The 21,739-nt window shown below is 52.1% G+C and overlaps 1 protein-coding gene across 1 annotated transcript; it reads left to right on the top strand.

Annotated features, from left to right (window-relative positions):
• Window positions 1–1,091: 1,091 nt before the first annotated feature.
• On the top strand, window positions 1,092–5,661 carry PROK1 (prokineticin 1). The gene is made up of 3 exons (XM_035020125.1): window positions 1,092–1,337; window positions 3,902–4,027; window positions 5,542–5,661. Exons 1-3 carry the CDS (start codon window positions 1,260–1,262, stop codon window positions 5,659–5,661), a joined length of 324 nt encoding a protein of 107 aa, XP_034876016.1. The 5' UTR covers window positions 1,092–1,259.
• Window positions 5,662–21,739: the final 16,078 nt, after the last annotated feature.

The raw sequence follows: 21,739 nt of genomic DNA, 5'->3' as shown, positions 1-21,739 counted from the left end.
TTCTCTGAGACACTCCAAGAAAAAAGCATTTGATGGATGATTTGGTTTGGGAGATACTACAAATTGCATTTCCTGCTTGGTAGCCTATGAAAGGCTCTGAAAAGTCCTGCAGTAAAAAATCCTAGTTGAACTTGTATAATCAGTGTTTCTCTAAGTGTTGACTATAGACATCTTTTATTTATTCATTGGTGTGTGTAACATCTATTAACATATGTCAAAGCATGCCTTGGAAATAATAGCTTTTTATCCTTGTGGAGGAAAGAAGATTGCCTGATACAGGATTCTGGGAGCTCTCTCTGGGTTGGCTGGCATGGGAAGTCTGGGACTGGGGGCTTCTTCACCCAGCAGGAGGGACCATGCCCCAAGTCAACCTCCTACCAGACTGGCACCTGAGCCCACCGTGTTTGTTCGCCCACTCTCATGCTCACTCTAAATCCAAAAAGACAGTGGGGAGGCTCCTGGTGCCCTTTAGCTGCAGTCGCACCCAAGCAGAGACCTGTGCTCATCTTCTGCCCTCTGGTTCCTGTATCAAGTGACACTGAGTCCTGTACCAAGTGACTCCTGAGCCTCTTAGAGAGCTACTCTTCATGTGTGCCTCTCAGAGACATCAACCCCACCGGCATGGCCTTGTTTTCTCACTGTCTTATGTCTCCTATTGGACTTTTAACCTTTTAGAGAACCAGGGACACTGCCTTACCCATCCGTGTCCTCTGGGCCACCAACTCGGTGCTGAACAAATGGTAAATGCCCAGATAATTCTTGTTGGCTTGACTGTGAGGGGACTGATGATCCTGTATGTTGCATAGTTTGGAGCAGGAAAGGATTAATGGTGATGTTGTAAATCCCTTAATTCATTGTCAGAGCCACCCCCCACCCCCCGCCCCAAGCAGAATAGAAGGATGTCCCAGAGGCGCAGAAGACCATGGAGTGAAATGTATGTAACTGACTGCCTCTCTGCGCTCCTCGGAGAGTTCGAGCCCCTGTCAACGCCCCCGATGTGCTCATTTTTTATTGGTTTTGATGGTGATTTGATGTCATTAGGGATTCAGGTCTCATGTTCATCCCTGAGATCATCTGAATAGCACTGGTGACGGGGAAGGGAAAAGCAGAGCAAGGCATCCACAGGCAGCTTGGATCGGACTGCATAAATCTGGGAGGAGGGAGGGGGCCAGACAGCCTGGCCTTCCCAGCCGGCACAGGAGGCTGAGCGGGAACAAGAGAGAGGCTGTGGAACGGGCAGCGTCGTGCCTTCACCCCAAATGACCATGAGAGGTGCCATGCGAGTCTCAATCATGTTTCTTCTGGTGACCGTGTTGGACTGTGCCGTGATCACAGGGGTAAGGCGTCCAACTCCCTCTCTGCCCTGGGTTTTGGGAGGGTGTCAGGGTCTGCTTGGATGGGAGCCAGCAACCACACAGGGGGCAAACCAAAAAAACTGAGGAGTCAGCGGTCAGCCAGCATTTCAGAGAGGCATTCCACATGCTTTTTGGATTAGTTGGACCTTACCCCCCTCCTAGACGGGATCTACTTTGGAGAGGCTGTGTGTAAATCCAATCTAAAATTTTCAATTGCATTAGGAGAACATCGAACATTTTGAAGTTTAGACCTTGGAGAACATGAAGATTCCTAATTGTGTAATAAGGAATTCTTTCATAAAGTTGATTAGCACCCCATAATTTATCTTTTGTGTAAATTTTGGTTTTTATACAATCTGGTCCACATGTCAAGTGTAATTTACACAGCATCTTGACTTAATTAAAGGCAGTGACCTTATTAGCTTTAATTGGGGATGTTTAACCTCTGCTTTTTCTACTCTTAAGAAAGATGGTCTTGAAATTCTTTCCTTCCTTTATTATTTGTATATTTTAATTGTGCCTGGTTCTGATCAGAGCATTTGGCTGGGTGTACCCAAAAGCAGGCATTGGATAACAAGTGGAAATCTAGCCTCCCAGTGGAGGCTCCCCACACAGGGGTGCTTGCCTGCCTTCACACTGGGGCTTTCCCCGGGACCACCCTCAAATGTGTTACAGTGGTGGGACCATTCTTACTAAAATGGAGAGTAATACCTGAGAGCTTTCAGATCAAAGCCACTAGGAAAAAAAAAAAAAGAGAGAGCGAGAGAGGGAAATTTATTTATTTTTCCCCAGCGTCCTTCAACTTTTCACATAGAGAATGGAAATGTAGAAAAATGCCAAATGTCTCTTGGAATCACATTAGTTTTCATGATCACAGAAAGGAAAACTTCTTTCTTCTCCTTTTTAAAGGAAAAAGACTTGAGTTTCAAAGACAAACACATATTAAAGGCAAGTCAATGCTTTTGAGACCCAGAGCATGAATAACATTGTTAGGGCAAAATTATACCTAATGAATCAGCCTCTGAATCCTCCTACTGTGTAGCCTGATGATCGGGGAGGCTAAGAACAAAGGAGAGAAGCCACCAAAAGGGATGGGCGCTGCGGGTTGACCTTGACGCCCAGGTGACCTCATGGGGCCAGCTCCAACATCTGGCCAAGTGGTGGTGGGAAAATCTCTTTCTAGTAAACCCTTCAAGAGGACCCTTTGAATAGCGCAGTGAGAGAGAAATCTAGGGTAGGAGGACATGCATGACAGACAGGACAAGGAGAGGGTGGGACCCCGTCCTCAGGGGGTGAGGATCTCTTTCCACTCTCCATGCCTTGCTGAGGCCCCAAGGCTGACTCCCAGGAAGAGGCTGGGCGGACACCACCACACGCCCCTGCTCCCTGGACTGTGACCATCCTGGATTCAGGCTTGGACGGTCCCTCCTGCCAGAGTGGGACAATGGTGCTCCAGCTCTGTAGAAGAAGAGTCAGGGAAGGTATACTTGGCCCTAACCCCGGGCTTGCAGGGCCTGGTGGGTGTGTGAGATGTGCCCTCACTGGGCTGGAGACCTGCACAGCCAGGTGACTGTCACTTGCACCTCCTCCGGGTGGCAAGCAGACCCCGCACCCCCACTTTCCCTCCCGGGGCTGAGCAAGTTGGCTGCTTCCAGTTTCTGCCAGGTCCCACCCAGGTAGCCAGAGGGTGCTCCGCAGCTGTGAATCTCAGCTCAGAAAAGCCACCAAACTTCTCTGGGAGTGCCAAGATCGGGTGCTTCTCCACTGTGGCCCTGCTTGAGGCTGGAGCAGTTCAGAGGTCTATTTCCCCCCGTTCAGGCTTTTGTTTAAAGCAGGCTTGGGTGGGCTTGTTTACAAATGGCAACTTCCAGAAACCAGCCAAGGCCGCTTAGCTCCTGTTCTGGAGCCCAACCCAGAGGGGTCCATCCCTATCTGGGGATCAAGGAGGCCAGCAGAGAAGCCCCGGGGGAGCCCCTTGTTCTCTGGGGTGCTGGCACCTCGGGTGAGGCTGAGCTTCTGGTGAGGACCAAGGGGAGGGCTGAGGTGGGGGCCGGCATGGGGAAGGTAGGCACCATCCCCGGGTGTGGGGTCAAGGTTGGGACCTTGCTTCCGGGTCACCACGTCATCCTGGGTGAGCCGAGGGCAGGGTCCAGATGGGAGGAGCTTGGACTAACCAAGGACTGAGCCCCTAGGGGCTTGGGCCATCAATGCCCCTCCCATCTCTAGGAGCTCAGATCAGTCCCATTTCACCAGCATCCTTGGAGCATGTCCTGGGGCTGGAAGAGCTGTGTCTCCTGACCTCTGCATTGGTCTGAAGAGGAGCGTTGCCTCCCTACTGGGGTGGCCTCCGAGGAGCTTGGAGGGGTCCCCAGACTCAGTGCTGATGCCCCGCTGAGCCCTGAGCATCCCGGCGCAAGTGAGGCAGGAGCACGGATGTGCGGCATGGGGTGCGAGGCTGCTGTGAGGGTTTTGGATGTACCTCTCCCTTCTGCTTTCTCTTGGGGGGCACTAACGGGCACGAATGGCTGCTTTGTCTCCCCTCGCAGGCCTGTGAGCGAGATGTCCAGTGTGGGGCGGGCACGTGCTGTGCCATCAGCCTGTGGCTACGTGGGCTTCGGATGTGCACCCCGCTGGGGCGGGAAGGAGAGGAGTGTCACCCCGGCAGCCATAAGGTACCGCACAGACCTGCTCAAGGCCCAGAGCCAGATGGCTGACATCTCAGGGGGGTGGGGCACCGCCTCCTTGCTCCTTGGAGGCAGCCTGGGGTGGAGTGTGGGGGGGTACTAATCACACAGCCTGTTAGACCTGGGGGCGGGAACCCCAGCTGCTCACTTGCTGAGTGGCCTTGGGCAATTAGCATGACTGCTCTGGGCCTCAGTCGCCTCGTGTATATGAGGGAAGAGACCGATCGCTCCCGAAGTCTCTTTCAGATCTGATGAGCTCAGATTCTCAAGGGGGCCTGAATGCTCTCTACCCATAGGAACTTTCCCTCAAGAACATGAAATAAGACTCACACAAAATGGCCTCCCATCCAAGGGATGGGTCTGGTTAGGGTGAGGCAAGCCACAGGCCCAGGGCATATGCTTCAAGGAGGGACTTGTACTCTTTTGGGCCCTACGCACCCTGCTGCCGTCCACTGACAGGCAGCTCCCAGCCCAGGGGGCATAGAAGGGCCGGGTACAGGAGCAACAAGAGGTGTGCATGGGGACCCCGCGTGCCAGCCCCCTCCCCCGGGCTCCCTGCGGTTCAGGAGTCTGTCATGCTCCTCAGGGAAGCACAACTGCACCCAGGAGCCCCGTTTCTTCTGGGCTCAGAGCATCCTCCTGTGGTCACCCTCCTGATCCGGGCCTCTTGGGGGATGGGGAGGTGGGATGGCGAGGCAGTCCTTGCCGCCTCGGGGTGTGTGAGGTGGTTCAGCTGCGGATCTATATTCCCAAAGGAGACACCAGTGGCAGTAAAAGCTAATGCTGAGTGCTTACCATGGGCCACTTGTCAGACTAAGTCCTTTCGCAGTTGTATAGTTTAAACCTCTTTACAGCCATATGTGGTAGGTGCTATTATTAACCCATTTTGCAGATAATAAAGTTGAGACACAGAGACTAAAGAACTTGCCAGTTGTCACGCAGCTGGGAAGTGGCAGACTTAGGATTTGAACCCGGGCAGTCTGACCCTATCTGTGATCATAACCGTTCCTGTTCACCCTCCGCTGAGGAAACCTCAATAGTTTAGTCTCTGGGTGAGTCACAGGGCAGAGACGGTGCCTGTCCTGTCCACCGCTGCATCCCTAGCACCCCCTAGCGTTGAGCACATCACAGGTGAGCTATAAGTGATGTTCGGTCCACCAACGTGTGTGCGTGCATGCACGCGTGTGCCGGCGAGAGGACCTGGCTAGGCAGCGCGGGGACTTGTGGTGTTTTAAGGCTGGAGTGGAAGGACAGTGTTGTGGCTGATTACGTTGTCCCAAGAGCCAGATTGCCTGGGTTCAAATCCTGGCTCCTCCACAAATTAGCTGCGTGAGCTTGGCATGTCGCTCAGCCACTGTGCCTCCGTTTCCCCCTCTGTCATAACTTATTGTCGGGCTGGTCGGAGGAGTAAGCCACCGGCCAGGGCTGGACTGGCCAGAGGCTCCTGCCAGGAGGCCCACCTCCCTTATGGTGAAGGAGTCCTCCTTCTTCTCTTTTCCCAGGTCCCCTTCTTCAGAAAACGCCAGCATCACACCTGCCCCTGCCTGCCCAACCTGCTGTGCTCCAGGTGCCTGGATGGCAGGTACCGCTGCTCCACGGACCTGAAGAACATCAGCTTCTAGGAGCCTGTCTGTTGTCGGGATACACATCGCGCCTCTGCATGAGCCCAGCCTGGGCTCGCCTCTTAGGCCCTATCTGCCCCGTGGCCCAGCTCCCCCACCGCCCCGTCCCCGAACTGTCCTCCTCGGTCCCTCCTCCCTAGCACAGCCGTGTGCGTGCATGCTGACGCATAGCACACCAGGTCCCAGCTTCGGGCTGTGGGCCGAGACGGGGCCTGACTGGTTCTCTTCCCTGTTCCGGCTGCCTGAGGGGTTGTAAGTAACAGGAAGGGGATTCTTTTCCCTTAGCCTCTGCCTCACTCACCCGTCTGGTCTTCAGAGGTGGCTTGTCCTCTTCCCTGGGCCCGTCTCTCCCCCTTCCTGCATGCGCTCCTCTGCCTGAATCCCACATTCCCCAGCACAGGCCCTGGGTGTATTGCTCCGTGACAGGTCCTGGACTGAGCCTCAGGCCCTTTCCATGAGGCCTGTGAGGAGCGACCTTTCCGGGGTGGCGGGAGGCCGGGGTGCAGTAGACAGTGATCTCATGGTAGGTGCGGGGAGCCCGCCCACTAGGCCAGAACTGCATTGCCTCCGAGGCCCCTCCCCGCGCACTTGACCAGTTCACTAGTGAAGCCCCCAGTTCCCACGGCCTCCCTATAGAATGCAAGTGGGGGCAGTTTAATCTAATCAGCCATTGACATTTTAGGAGGCAATTAGGGAGTAACCTCAAACAGCTCCTTTCCGAGGATCAGCCGCTGGGAGCATGTCTGTGACCTTGAGGACGGGGGCTTCTGCCCAGCTTGGGGAGGTGGGGAGGTGGGAGGGGAGACAGCAGGCAAGCACATTGATTTTGGACCTGGGGGAGGCAACTACCGCCCAGAGACCAGGCTGCACAGGCCTCACACCCAGAGAAGGCAACTTCTCTAGACAGCAAGGCTTCCCGGAGCTCAAAGCTGTCTGTCTGGGAGTTGTGTCACTGGTCTCCACTGGCCTCTAAAACAGCCCCACCAAGCTCCTCCCACCTGGCCCCTGCCCTCGGCTCACCCAGGACTGCGTGGTGCCCCGGAAGCTGCGCTCCCTGACCTGCCCCCTGCAGAATAAAAGCATGAACAAAGGGCGAGTGGCTGTGGTGTTCCTGCTGGCGTGGGGACACGGGGTAGGGAGGGCAGGACGGGGCCTTTTCCAGGTGGGGAAGGATGCCATTGGTGTTCCTCCTTTCGTTTTGGGCAATTTTTTTGCGAAAGTGGATTCAGGGTTTCTTTGAATGAAGGGTGACAGGCACTGGGCTCTGGGCCCGGAGGGTGCTGCTCAGGTGTGTGGCTCGGGCGCATTGGTGGGTTGGAGACAGGAAGGGAGCCCTGAGCTGGCGGCTGAGTGGGGACTCCACTGGTGAGATCTGGATGGGTTGCAACTCCCATTTCTGCAATTTAGTCTCTTTTGCTTAGTATCCAGGACCTGATGCCCCCAGACCACCATGTGTGGGATGAGGAAGTCTGTATCAGGATGGCCCTGAGCCTGTGTCCGAACCCAGGGGCTGGGAGCATCGCCTAAGTGCCAGGCTACTGTCCCCACAGCCCCTCCTCACCCCAATTCCTAGCCTAGAAAAATGCAAAATGTAAGATGAAAGGACATTGTATAAGCCTCCAAGCACATTGTGATTAATGAGGCCCTGGGGGCTCCTGCCCTCCCCCATCTGCCCTGGATCTGCCAGCGCCTTGCTCAGGGATGCTCAGAACAGGCTTTACTGCAGGACCCACTCAGGCCAGACCTGAGCCCCACTCAGGGCTCCTTCTCTTTGTTTTTGGCTCCTTTGATAGACATCACTGCCTGCTTTGCTGACTCTTGGCCCTTATTGCAGCCCATGCATAAATCTCTCCCCCCTGCACTCAGGCTCAGGGGCTGGACATAGAACTACTGTCCATGTCTAGGGTTCAAATCTGCCCATCCTTGTCCTTTGGGTCTCTAGGTACTGCTGATTCCTACCACGTCATGATGGTGTGCGGGGCCCTCCCCAGTCAAGCCGTGTCCTCAGCAGGCAGAGCCAACCTGGGTGAGACAATGGCCACATGCTTCAGCACAGCAGAGACGGGGTGATGGCAGAGGGGTGCCCATGACGTGGCGCGCACTGACTTGCCACCTGCAGCACCCCCATCTCTGTCCCCATCTGGGAGCTGGCCAGTCTGCAGACCCTATTTAGTTTAACTGGAACAATTCTCATTTTTTATACCAGAATGCCAAGGAATGTATAATTGACCTCTGCCCCAGTTTCTCGCTGCTTTTTTTCTGAAGCCCTAAGAGGAGAGATGGGGAGACTTGGGGAGGGGTGGTGGTGGGGTAAGAAAAGTGTATTTGTGAGAATTCTTTATATTCAAGAATATACTCTTCAGAAATACAATTATAAGAACCTACTCATAAGAATAATATATCCAAGATAAGAACGTATTCCTGAAGAATTAAATTAAATCAGGGTTAGGTGAAAAGGACACCCCTTCAGGATGCGGGCCCCTTCAGTGACGGCCTTACCTCCTCTTAGTCCAAGCCCCTTCCTCCCCGACAGGTGGAGTCTCGTGCCATCTAGTGACCAACCTGGGGATGGCAAGGAAGCGTCAAAGATGCACCATTCTCAAAGCGGACGGGGACCATTCCCCAGATGTCCCCAAGATTCAACCAGAGGCTTAGAGGGACAGTGCTTCCACCTGTGGAAAGAAATCTGTCACCCTAAGGAGCACAGGAGAAATATTTAATTGCCCCTTTGGGTCCCGTCCCTCCTAGATGCTTCTTTCCTAGAAGCTTCTGTCACCTTCCGGTGAGACACGCTCCAGCTTCCCCCGGAGTGGGACCGTGGAGGTGGGCGGGGCCAGACGAGGATGATGGGATGCCCCTTCCCCCTACCTGTGCCCCTGAATCTCCATCTTCTTTGCCAGTCATCTGGGTCAGTGCTCCCATCACCCCCAGGATCCAAGTCGGAAGCTCAAGAGCAGTCTAGATTTCTTCTCTCTTCTACTGTCCCTTCTCACGGCAGCCATGGCCAAGTCTAAGCAGTCATCCTGCCCAGCATGGCCTGTGGCAACTGCTTCCGACCTATTCTCTCTGCCTCCAGTTTTCACCTTAAAATCCACCCTGGCCTGTTAACCAGCATCTTTCTAGGCGGCACATTTACCTGGTTTGTGCTCCCCGATGGCCCTTCTCAGCTCCAAAGGAGAAAGCCCAGCCCTTGGTAGGGAGCGACAAGCCCCCACCCACCCTTTCTCTGCCTCTCCCATGCTCCCCACCAGGCTACTCAGCTTCGGGACTGCCTATGGTCTGTGGAAGCGGCTACATGTGTCTTTGCCTGAGCTGTTCCTCTGCGGGGAATGCTCTGCTTCTCTTCTGTTGTCTGGGGACTTCAACACCTCCTTCAAGAGCCACTCAAATGCACCCCCCTGCCCCATCCTCATCCATCAACACAGAAACACCTGGGATGCATCTCAGGCCCCGAGTTGGCACCTGCTCTTAGAGAGCACCCCCCACCCCTCGAGAGAAGGAAGGGCAGTGTCTGCACCCTGCCTATGTCCCCGGGTTGAATAGTGGGGGCCAGGGCTGGAGCAGCTGCATAGCCAGAGGACGGAGGCTCACCTGGGGGCAGACCCAGCCCCAGCCTATCCTCTCGGTGGCCTCACTTCCCAGGACCTGGACTCGCCTCCTGTGCCCAGTAGACAGCAGACTGCATCCCCAGGGGCATGAGGTCGAGGGACTGAGAACAGCCAGGCCTGTGGTGGAGGGGGGGGATGGAGAGGGGGGTAGGAGGGGCTTCTGGGCCCAGCTCCTTGCCAAGGGCCTGCACCGCCCTGTTGGCCACAGATCCCTTCATTTACTGAGGCCAGAGGCTGCCCTCTGCCAGGAGTAGCTTCAGAGCGTGGGGGCCAGGGTTCTTCTCATCACAGACCAAGCCCAGCGTCAGGTGTACCGAGTCCAAGTACCAGGTGTACTGAGTACTTGACAGAGGATGTTGGTGGGCTGCCTGCCATCCGGCAGCCCTTCTCCAGACCCCAAGCTACACAGGCGGTGCCCTCCTGCTGTCTGCACTGTGGTCTGTCACTGCGGGCAGAAGGGAGCTGGGAGGAGGAGGCAGGGGTGTTCTGGGCTGGCTGGCCTGGCCCAGACTCCTCCCCACAATGTTTGGAGTGGAGACATGGGACGTGGCAGGGTGCTTGCTTTCAGGATCTGGGTACACGCCATGGATGGGGAGGAGGGGAGGACACCTTGGCAGATCTGAAGGGAGGGCCCACAGAGGACTGAGAAGTTTCTGGTCATCTGAAGTGGAGCCCCCAGTTAATTCATGTATTAATTAATTAGTTTATTACTAGTTTATGAGCTAAGGGGTCCCTTTATTGCATGGTTAACAGAGGACCATGAGCTGCTGGAGGGCGGAGACCATGGTTTTCTCCTGTGTCTGGTGCCTGGCTTAGAGCTGGGCTCAACAGACATCTGCTGAATGAACAAATGAATGAATGAATGAAACAGCAGCGGCATTTCCTAGGAGGAGACAGGCTGGTGAGAGTCTCAGGGGCCTCTGGTATGTAGGGTTTATAGCTGCCACCTGTCACAGACCTTCTCCCCCCAGAATCCCCACACCCCAGTGCTCACCTCCTGCCCCCTTGCAGTTTCTGGCTCAGCAGAGGGAGACCCTCTGAGGTCCTGGAGATTGGGCGAGCCATACCCAAAGCCCACGATAGCCCTGAGAGACCAGGACGGGCCCCGGGGTGCAGACTAGGAGTGGGAAAGTACAGGATCTGTGAGTGAGAACATCTTAAGTTGTACAAATTCCATTTACTTTTGTCGGATGGACTTTGCCATTGGGGACCCAAAGACAAAAAAGGACCGTCCCCTCTAAGAGAATGCTAGCGGAAGGTAGGGCAGAGGGAGGGACCCAGCTGCTGGCACCAGTGAGGGGAGATGTCACCAGTCGGGGGCTGGAACTGAGCTGAGCAAGGGGACGGCCTAAGGGAAGCTGGGTGTCCTAGCATGGGGGGTGGAGGTAGGTGCGTTCGTGGGTGCTCCTCATGGAGGACCAAGGGCCAGACATTGAGCGGCTGAGCAGAGCCAAGCATCTGCCTGGAGCTCTCTCAAGGGCCTAAAATGCTAGAGGACTCAGTGGAAGTCTGCCGTTAAGCCCCGCTACCCCTGAATACTGAAGGATGAACTCGAGATAGTGTATTGGGTAGGATTCCAACTGGCCGGCACCAAGCAAGCACACGAGTGCGTGTTGCTCAGTGTCTCTCCCCGGCACTTCTTCCATCTCACAGACTCTGGCCACCAGACTCCGGGGAAATGAGCAGAGGGAAGACCCACGGCGGAAGCAGGAAGCCTCCCTCAGCCAGAGAGAAAGGTCAGCTCAGGGGAGGCTCCGGGGCTGGGCACTCGCCTCAGAGCCGAGTCTGCACAGCAAACACACTGTTTTACTTCAACTGTGTATTTACCCAGCGTGGTTTTGGTTGGGGGCGGGTTAAGCTGGGGCCAAGGCCTCAAGCCCCCACAAGGACAACACTTGGCATGCTTACTCTTTCAGAGCTTTGACAGTGATAAACCCTGGGATTGAGGAATTGCTCTTGAAAATTTGCCCTGTGTCCGATCTGAGACCAGCCACAGAGTCAACCTGGAGAATTCTCCTGGAGTGTACCAAAACCTCGGATCCCACCAGATGAGGAGGGAAGCACAAGGTGGTCTGGGGCCCGCTCTGCATAGGGTTTTTCCAGTGGGGAATCAGAAAGAAAAGTGAAGGACCATCTTTACACAAACAGCTTGCCTCCATCAACTGGGGAATGAATGAAAGATGCTGTGCCCATACAGTGGAATGTCATTGAGTCGTAAACTGGAACCTAGTACTGCTATTACCACAACAAGGGCGGACCTTGAGAACGCTGTGCTAAATGACAGAAGCCAGGGGCCCCTGGGCAGTGCAGTCTGGCTCAGGCTGTGATCTCAGGGTCTTGAGATCGAGCCCCGTGTCCTGCTCTGTGCTCAGTGCTTGGGACTCTCTCTGCCACCCTCCCCCCCAACTCTTGCACTCTCTCTAAAATAAATTAATAAAAAAAAAAAAAGAAAAGAAAGAAGCCAGACACAAAAGACCACATTTTGTATGATTCTCTTTATGCGAAATGCCCACGATGGGTAAATCTCCAGAGACAGACAGCAGATTGGTCATTGCCTGGAGCCGAGTGTAAGAAAATAGAGTGACTGTTGGTGGGTACAGGGTTTCTTTTTGGGGTGGCAAGAATGTTCTAAAATTAGGTTGTAGCGATGGCTGCATAACTGTGAATATCTAAGGAATATGGAATTCTAGATGTTACGTGGACGAATTCCCATGGGATGTGAATTATGTCTCAATGAAGCTGTTTAAAAAAAATCAATATTAAAATCCATAAAGTAAAAAAAAAAAAAAAAAAGCTTTCCAACTTGTTGGCAGAGGTCCGGCCAATGTGCCCAGGCTGAAGAGAATGAGGCCAGGCCCTGTCTCAGCACTGCCCGAAGCTGCACAAAATGGCCCGTGTTTCATGAAACTAGGCTTTGGCTTCTGAGGTTTGGAGCCTGCAGGCACCTGGGAGGTCCCCAGGGTCTCGGGCACAGCAGGACTGGAATATTCCAGGCTGGCAAACGATTTGGTATCTCTTAATGTTCATCTTGTGGGCTGGGGAGAAAGATGCACCCAATAAAGCATTTGTAATGAGTGGTTTTCTATACCCGACAGCTCTTTGAATGGTATACTCAACTGTTTACGATTGGGATAATAAAAGAAATCCCTCATTAGCAGGACAAAAGCGCTATATGGTGCACTGTGCAGCTTGGGCTTTCGGGTTCCTGGTGCCTGCATCTTAAAATGAGTGGCAGCTCGCTGGACCTGGAGCCGGGAGCTGGTGGAGCTCGGGGAGTGACACTGGCCTAGAGTTGCCCTTCGGTCCTCCACAAGCCTGCTGCAAAGATGTTACGTGGAGGCAGGATGTCTCCTGCAAAGAAGGTTTTTTCTTTACCACTGCTGGGCACTGCCCACCTTGGCAGGAGTGGAGAAGTTCCTATGTAGCAGCTGAGTTAACTGGCACCGAATCTTCTCTTTCTTGCAGGGATGTTTGTGCCTCTTTAAGAACCGTACCCTGGGGCGCCTGGGTGACTCAGTCGGTTAAGCGTCTGCCTTCAGCTCAGGTCATGATCTCAGGGTCCTGGGATTGAGCCCTGAATCAGGCTCTCTGCTCAGCGGGGAGCCTGCTTCTCGCTCGCTCTCTCTCTCTTTCAAATAAATAAATAAAATCTTAAAAAAAAAAAAAAAAAGGATCTATACCCTGGACAGCTGACCCTGGGTGGGAATAAGGTTGCAGTATGACCCATTCCCTGTTCCAGTCCTGGTCGGGGCCACACCTAGCCTCAGAAGCCCAAAGCCACAGAGTCACCAGGAGAACAACTTGTAGGTGGTGTCCACCTTAAAAACGAAACAACAAAGTTTCTCCTGCAGCAAATGAGTGTATTTGGGAACAGCAGAGGAATTGCAATTCAGGACAAGCCAACTTTGGTGAAGCATAAGCAAGTCTGGAGAACACAGCGGGAGAGCCTCCTTTTTCAGAGGAAAGGAGGGAAGTTGGGAGGGGTCATTTTAAATGAAATTGGCTGGAGGAAAATGAGATTCAAAGCGGTGGCAGCTACTCATTGCCTGCAGGCAGGGCCTCTTGCTGTTGCCAGGCTGAGGAAATCTTCCTTCTTCCTGCTGGGCGAGGCAATCTTTGATGATGTTCCTGACACCTCTCCCATCCTGGCTTCCCAGCTCCATTTTTTTTTTTTTAAGATTTTATTTATTTATTTGACAGAGAGAGACAGAGCAAGAGAGGGAACACAAGCAGGGGGAGTGGGAGAGGGAGAAGCAGGCTTCCCGCCGAGCAGCGAGCCCGATGCGGGGCTCGATCCCAGGACCCTGGGACCATGGCCTGAGCCCAAGGCAGATGCTTAACAACTGAGCCACCCAGGCGCCCCTGACTCCATTTTGAATGCTCTTTCTTTTGTTCATTTTCATGGTTTCCCCCTCAGCTCTCCTGAGGCCCCTTTCGACTACCTTTCAAAGTTCCCTGGTGGAGCCTGCAGCCAGCTACCGGCCTGAGAGCGCAGCAGTGCCTGGGCCTCAAGAAGACCACGTGGCCCAGGCCACAGGAGGGACACAGCTTATGGCCCTCTGTCCAGAAGATTCTTTCTTATCTTTGCCTCTGCCTGTTTTCCAATAGGTCCTGTGGCCCATGGATCATAGGGACATTTGTTTCATTTAAATATGAGTGTACCTTGGAAGAAAAACCTGGGTGTTGTTCTCAGAAGGGATCAGAGCCCCCCCGAGCCCCTCCCCTGTCCTACCGAGGACAGGGGAACCTTTACTTGGGGGCCGAAGATTCATGAAGAGGAGGAAATGGGTCTACACCGACAGAAACACTGATGAGTAAGAAGCTGTGGGCACAGTTCTGACAGAGACAAGGCAGAGAGGAGCCTGTGAAATTCTATCACAAAACTAAGTCCCGAAGACTAAGTAAACAAATATGTTGAATGGCAGCTTGACGTTCCCTCGTCGTTTTTGCACTTTGCTCTGTTGGCATTCCTCGGGGAATTTGCGGCAAACTTACCCTGTTTCTGCTTCCCGACAGGTGGCACAGCCCGGTGGTGGATGGCACAGACAGTGTGGGTCTGAACCCTGGTCAGGCCACTTCCTAGCTGGGTACTTTGGGCAAGTTGCTAAACTTCTCTGCCTCAGTGTCCCCATCTGTAAAATGGAAAGAACAATAATAGTACCTGCCTCCTAGGGTTGCAGTGCAAGCCCATGCAAAGTGCTTAGGACAGGCTGTGCATGAAGAAGCATACTGGGCATGCTTTATGCTTTTTTGTTTATTTATGAAAACATCTTGGTCAGCCCGCACTGGGATCTCTCTGCCCAGAGCCTGCACCTCCTGGAACCGGCTCACCAAGCCCGTGTTACTTGGAGTCATCTCCTGGACGTGCTTTAGGTTCCCAGGATTGGAATGTGGTAGGAGGAAATTACAGTTCGTCCAGATCAGGTTCTGTTAATATTATGAAATTTAGAAGCACAGGTTTATGTAGGCAAAGCTCAATAACAACCCTGTTTGGGAACATAGATACACAAATCTTATCTAAGTGCCTCTTAATACCTTGCTTAAACATATGAGTCACTGTTTTAAAGTAATGTTTGCTCAATATGGGCCGTGATCTTAATACTGCGCTATGCAATTTTTTTTTTTTTCCTAGAAAAAGCATAAGGAGAGTGGGCTCTGAATTCTATCCTGGCTCTTCTCAAATTGGGTTCAAATTAAACCAGCCAAAGCATGTATGTCCCCTGAGACAGGTGTCACTGTGGCTGGTGACCACCCCCCTTCCCCCCAGGAGCGGGCAATCCTAGGAAATGTCATTTGCCCCATAAACCTGCAGTCCCCAAGCTTCAATGTACATAGAAGCAGCAAAGGAAGATGCCAAAATGCTGAGTCCTGGAGACTCGATTTGAGGGGCCTCTAACAAGCTCTTCTCCAGGGAGGGGCTGCAAGTCCTCCCCGCACCTCCACCTCCAGGGAGCCACTGTCCTACCTGATCACCCGAACCTTTGGAGGAAATCAAATAGGCCTATAATGAAAATTCCAATTGTCTTTCCAAGGGGGGACAGAGAGGTTAGCTTCCATTAAGAAAAGTTCCATCCAGCTAGAGCTGATCTTCATGTTAAAACAAGGACTAGCAAGACAGGAGGTGGGGAGGGGAGTGGGTGTGTGTGTGGCTATGCCTGGGTCTGCATCCATCCACAATTAGGTTTCCAAGGGGGCATAATTGTCCCTGAGGAAACTTCCATCATCAGAGTGGCGAAGCAGGAAGAGGAATACGTAGAGGGGTGACAGCGGAACAGAGAGAGGAGGCTCCTCTAAGGGGCTGTAATTTCCAAGTGCTTGAAGGCCAGCAGCTGGGCCCACACCTGGATGCTGCAAAGCCTGCAGGTGAGGAGGCATGCTGGATGGCCCGGGGCCCCAGCCAGGAGGCAAACACATGTCCTGCGTGCATCCTGCAGGTGCTCTCCAGTCCCCAGCTGGGGGCCAGCTGCAAAAGGGAGCGAGGGGGATCTGACCGACCAAACGGGATGCTCGGTGTTTGGAGGGAGTGTTAGGGAGTCAGGCAACAGAAAAATGGGTCCCAGACCTCTGCTGGGGTCCCCCACTCTGGGGCCTGCTGGGGGCAGCTATCTCGGTAAGTAGCAGTCACACCTGCTCCCAGGTGACAGAAAGGGACCATACACCTCCTCTGCCAGGTGCGCCTACCTGGTCGCCTTAGTCTCCAAGGAAGGACACAGAGAGGAGGCCCCGGTGCATGTCCAGTGAGGTGGGGTTGGAGGGAAGACCTGGGAATGTTCTCAGGGGTACTAAGCACTGGGGACGATGGGATCCCAGCCTGGTGGCCAGGCCGCCTCTGGAGAAAGATGGGAGAGAATGTTCTTGCTCCCTGCTGCAGTTCTGTGTGGACAGGAGGATCTCCCAGGGCCCTAACTGGCAAGGGACAGCTGTGAAATGACTAAGAGGTGTACTATCAGTGGTCTGCTCTTGAGATATCCATTTCCTTCCTCCTCTTAAGCTCCATGGGTGCCTGGGATCATGGGGAAGCCCGCCGATGGCCACCACGCCCCCGGACAGCCTGCACCCTCCCAGAAGCCCTGGGCCGGTGGAGCCCTGTGGAGACCGCCTCATTGCAAAGCTTGTGTGCCAGGAGGGGCTTTGCTCGCTGGCCCCAGGGATGCCCTGAGCCACTGGGGAGCTGGAGACTATCAAAAATGGGGCCCCCAGCATCTCCTGCCCTCCTTCCCGGACACTGCCCTCCCCACTCCTACCTGCCTTCTCCCCTCCATGAGGTGCTCTGTCTCTCCCTGCCCTTCCATCTGGTTGTCCAATCCCACCTGGTGGCACTGGGACCAAAGCTTCAGATTCTCCGCTCAGCTGCCTGAGGGGTCAGGCAACTCCCAGCGTCCGTTAGCACATCTGATGCATGAGGACAGTCATTCCTGCTGCCTCCCAGGGTTGTCATGAGGAGTACCTTCCCTGGTGGTGGTCATCATCTGTTAGGTACCCCCAGAATCCCGTGCCCCATCCCAGAGCCTCTGGATGCGAATTGCTGGAGAGTGGGCCTGGGAAGCTGGAGTTTTTGCAGCTCGAGAAACCCTGGAAAGGGAGTAAGCAAGGAGACCTCTGCGACCTACAACTTGGTTTGAATCCTGACTCTGCCCACCACTTGCTAGCTGGATGACCTCAGGAAAGCAGCTCCTCTAAGCTCCATTCCCTCCTGGGCGAAGCAGCATTCCCACTAGGACTTACTTTACAGGGTTGCTGCAGGGACAGGATGAGGTGGTGCCAGCCTGGGCAAACGCACGGGAAGTGTGAACTCTGGTTACTGCATGAGCTTGTGGACCGAAAGTGCTCTGTTGGCTGCGATGAACTTCTTTTCTGTTTACATAAAGTAAGTGCTGCCCCCCTTTAATAGAAGATGGTGTCTGCACCGATCAATCCCCAGGGGCAAGTATGGAAACCGGACCGAGAACTTAGGGTGGAAAAAACAGCTATGCCCAGGCCTGCCTCTGACAGATCATGAAATGGGCTGGTGGGGGGTGTGTGGGGGGGAATGAGGCCAGCCCCCCGCCAACAGCGAGGAAGCAGCCCAGAGCCCCTCCCTGCCCCTGCCCCTCCAGCGCCCCGCCTCCCACTCCAAGATCTCTGTCTTTAAAAAACAATTTTAGGGGCGTCTGGGTGGCTCATTCGCTTAAGCATCTGCCTTCGGCTCAGGTCATGGTCCCAGGGTCCCGGGATCGAGTCCCACATCGGGCTCCCTGCTCTGCGGGAAGCCTGCTTCTCCCTCTCCCACTCCCCCTGCTTGTGTTCCCTCTCTGTCAAATAAATAAATAAAATCTTAAAAAAAAAAAAAAGCAATAAACGCCACCACCCCAAACAGACCCACCCAGGACTTCACTGCGCACTGCAGCCATCTTCATTCTGTAAACCACTCCATGGAGCCCGTCTGTTTGGTTCAAGGTGAAGATTTGAACTCAGGCTATTTATAATTCCCACGATGGAGTGGGTGTCAGTTTCAAAGCAGTCAGGCCAGATGTCGCGGTGGAAGTTGAGAGGGAGACAAGCATTATTATAAATTAATGTTGCCAGTGATTAATATTTGATATTTTTAACACACATTCACCTCAGAGGAAAAAAATCCTCTTTAATTAATGTGGCTGGATGGTGTACGTCTTCCCATCCAGGAGGAGGGGTTGCAGAAAATCTGGGTGTAGCTTCAGGCAAAGATCTGACGGAGGAAAATTAGTGAACCCTGAATATAAGTGAACCCTACAAAGATTTGCTAGTCGTCCTGACTCTGTAGGCTGAGACTGTCAGGTTTGGGCATCCTGCACTTCCTTCCCTCTGCCCATCCTCTCCACTGTGTCTCTTGCTCTTCGGCTGGGGAAGACCACTGGTGGGCTTCATTGGAGTCTGCGAAGCCAGAGCTTCTCTTTTGTCTGAGCTCTGCCGATAAACCACGCGACTTCCTACTGGAGCCTGACACTGAAGGGCTTGCCTGCACGCCTGCCTTATTTTGTCTGCATGGTATCAGAATAAGGGTCACCTTTATTTGGAAGTTGGTACATTTTCCCCAGAGGCCGCATTTTCTGCATCTCTTGGAAAATGGAAAGTTCTGGCATCCCTGCATTGGGTTCCCATGGTGGCATGAAGGAACTGGTGGTTGGGGTAGCCAGTCGTTGGCAGGAGTGTAGACATTCCCTGGACCCACCACTCATGGGGGCCTCCACCACACCTGCCTCTGGGGTTTGCATCAGACCTGCAGATAATGTATTGGGTCTGCACAGCGTTGGCATGCATCATGCTGAAAATTTTTTTTTGGAAGGGAATTAAATGAATTGAAAATTTATATTTTTTGATATTTATTTTATAAATTAGAATCAGAAACACAATCATCAGTATCATGGAGGCTCCTCTTATGTTATATGCCTAACCCACGGTGGAGTGAAAACAAAGACTATTTTGGTAGAGTCTTGGCAGATGATTTTTCTCACACTGCCTACCAGACTCATCTGCGTTACCCGCCCGGCCCGTCGGCCTCTGAGTTTCTCCCCTTGCCAGTGTTGCCGAGCCATAGGTCTCTCCTCTGTTAAATGAGGCCCGAGAAGGGTGGAGTGGAAAGCTCACGGGTCCTGGATTAAAAGCCTGGCACCACCACATTCTGATCTGGGAGCGGGGTAAGTGACTTAACCTCTTTCCGCTTCATTTCCCTCATTTGTAGAATATGGGTAATAATACCTACTCTGAATACTTTTGGGGATGACTGGAGAAGAGCATAATAATAGGAGCTGGTGATGGCTGAGTGCCGGCTGTCTACCATGTACTTTACATGGCCTCACTGATCATCACAAAACCCCTATGAGGTGGAAGAGGTTTACGGATGAGGATCATGAGACTGGCAATCACCTAACGAAGGGCAAAGCTGGGGTGCCTGGCATACAGGGATGCAGGGACTGGGGCCATGTAGTAGATACATGGCCAAGTTCTCCAGTTCTGAAAACCCCATGACTCAGACCCCAGGTCCTTTCTTTTCTACAATGACAAATGTCCTTGGGGAAAGCATACCAGGAAGGGACAGGTTTTCCAGATGTTCAAAGAGAGGATGTGACATGTGAAGTCATCCATCTCTCAGATGGTGAGTTGTAAAGAGATGTGTATTACATTTTCTATTTGGTTCACAAGATGGTATTTCTTTTTGTTTACAAGTAAACTTCAATTTTTTTATGGTCAAATATATGCAACAGAAAAGTTACCCATTTAAGCCATTTTTTTTTACTTTTTTTACTTTTATTTTTTTCTATTTTATTATGTTATGTTAATCACCATACATTACATCATTAGTTTTGATGTAGTGTTCCACGATTCATTGTTTGTGTATAACACCCAGTGCTCCATTCAATACATGCCCTTTTTAATACCCATCACCAGGCTAACCCATTCCCCCACCTCCCCTCCCCTCTAGAACCCTCAGTTTGTTTCTCAGAGTCCATAGTCTCTCATGGTTAGTGTCCCCCTCCAATTCCCCCCGCCTTTAAGCTATTTTTAAGTGTACAGTTCTACGGCATGAAGCCCGTTCACATTGTTATCCAATGGTGTTAACCATCACCACCATCCATCTCCAGAACTCTTTTCATCTTGCGAAACTGAAACTCTACACCCATTAAACAGGAAGTCTCCATTTTCCCCTCCCCGCCAGCCCCTGGCAACCACCATTCCACGCTGGGTCTCTTTGAATGTGACTACTCTAAGTACTCCATATAAGGGGAATCATACAGTATTTGTGCTTTTGAGATTGGCTTCTTTCACTTGGTATACTGTTCTTTTTCTTTTTTTATATTTACTTAATTATTTTAGAGAGAGAGAGTGAGAGAGAGAGAGCATGAGCAGGGGGAGAGGCAGAGAGAAAGGGAGAATCTCCAGCACTGAGCTACGGGGATGGGGGGGGAGGCATTCAGTCCCACGATCCTGAGATTATGACCTGAGCCAAAATCAAGAGTTGGACGCTCAACTGACTGAGGCACCCAGGCGCCCCTCACTTGGTATAATTCTTAAGGTTCATCCATATTGTAGCATGTGTCAGAATTTCTTTCCTTTTTAAGGCTGAATAATATTCTGTTGTATGTGTACATCACAGTTTGTTTATCCAGTCATCCAGCTGTGGATGGAGGCTTGGGTTGCTTCCACCTTTTGGCTAGTATATAATGCTGCCATCAACACGAGTGTACGAATATCTTTTTTGAGATTTTAATTTCAGTGCTTCTGGGTATACATCTAGAAGTAGAATTGCTGGATCATATGGTAATTCTGTTTAATTTTTTTGAGGAACTGCCACACTGTTTTCCATCATGACTGCAAGGCTTTACATTCTCAGCCATAATATACAACAGTTGCAATTTCTCCACATTGTTGCCAACATTTGTTATTTTCTGTTTGTTTGTTTGTTTGTTTGGATAGCAGCCATCCTAATGGGTGTGAGCTGATATCTCATTGTGGTTTGATCTGCATTTCCCTAGTGATGAGCGATGTTGAGCATCTTTTCATGTGCTTGTTGGCCATTGGTACATCTTCTTGGAAGAAATGTCTATTTAAGTCCTTTGCCCCTTTTGTAATCGAGTTACTTGTTTTTTGTCTGTTGTTCAGTTGTAGGAACTCTTGATATATTCTGGCTATTAACCCCTTATCAGATATTTGATTTGCAAATATTTTCTTCCATCCCGTGAGTTGCATTATCACTCTGCCGGGAGTGTCCTTTGATGCACAGGTCTTTAGTTTTGGTGTAGTCTAATATATCTATTTTCTTTCTTTTTTTGTCTATGCTTTTGGTGTCATATACAAACAATAATTGCCAAGTCCAATGTCGCAAAGTTTTTGAAGCTGAAATTTTGGACCAGGTCCTCTTCTCCCAACTGTTTAATGATTCCTTAAAACTGTATTTATGAAGTAAAACTTCCATGATCTCAAGATGCGTGACACTGTGATTCTGTTTCATTGTCCTGCAATGGCCTCGAGTTCCCCAGGTCCACCTTCAGCGTCCCATTTGGGCACTGCCTTGCTCGGTCATGAGGCGTAGGCACCACGGAGAGGTGCAGGCACCATTGGGAGAGGCCTGATTTCTACCAGAGAACCTTTCTATCCCATCCTTCCTCTCCCTCATTCTATTTTCTTCCTCTTTTCACCTCCCCACCTGAAAAACTGTCCGGAATGGGATTTAGGGCCGGCTGTGCGCCCCCTTCCCCGCAGCCTCAGCTGAAGGGCTTTCCCTGGAGCAGGGCCCTGGGCTGCTCTGATGTGGTTTGGTTTCCATCCTCCTCCTTCTAGAAGTGCTGGACGCCATGTGTCAAACTAGTAAATATGGAGTTTCTTTGGAGAAGTGTTTGAGTTATTTCAATCTTTAAAATCTTTTTATTTATCAATAATTTCCAACGTACAGAAACAATACAAAGAATTCCTGTATACCTTCCCCAGACATCACAAATGCTGACGCCTTACCACGT

The sequence above is a fragment of the Mirounga leonina genome, unplaced genomic scaffold (assembly GCF_011800145.1).
Source record: "Mirounga leonina isolate KUSES-001 unplaced genomic scaffold, KU_Mleo_1.0 Mir_173, whole genome shotgun sequence".
Taxonomy (NCBI): domain Eukaryota; kingdom Metazoa; phylum Chordata; class Mammalia; order Carnivora; family Phocidae; genus Mirounga; species Mirounga leonina.
The sequence above is the reverse complement of the archived record's forward strand: the minus strand, read 5'-3'. Positions and strand labels throughout refer to the sequence as shown.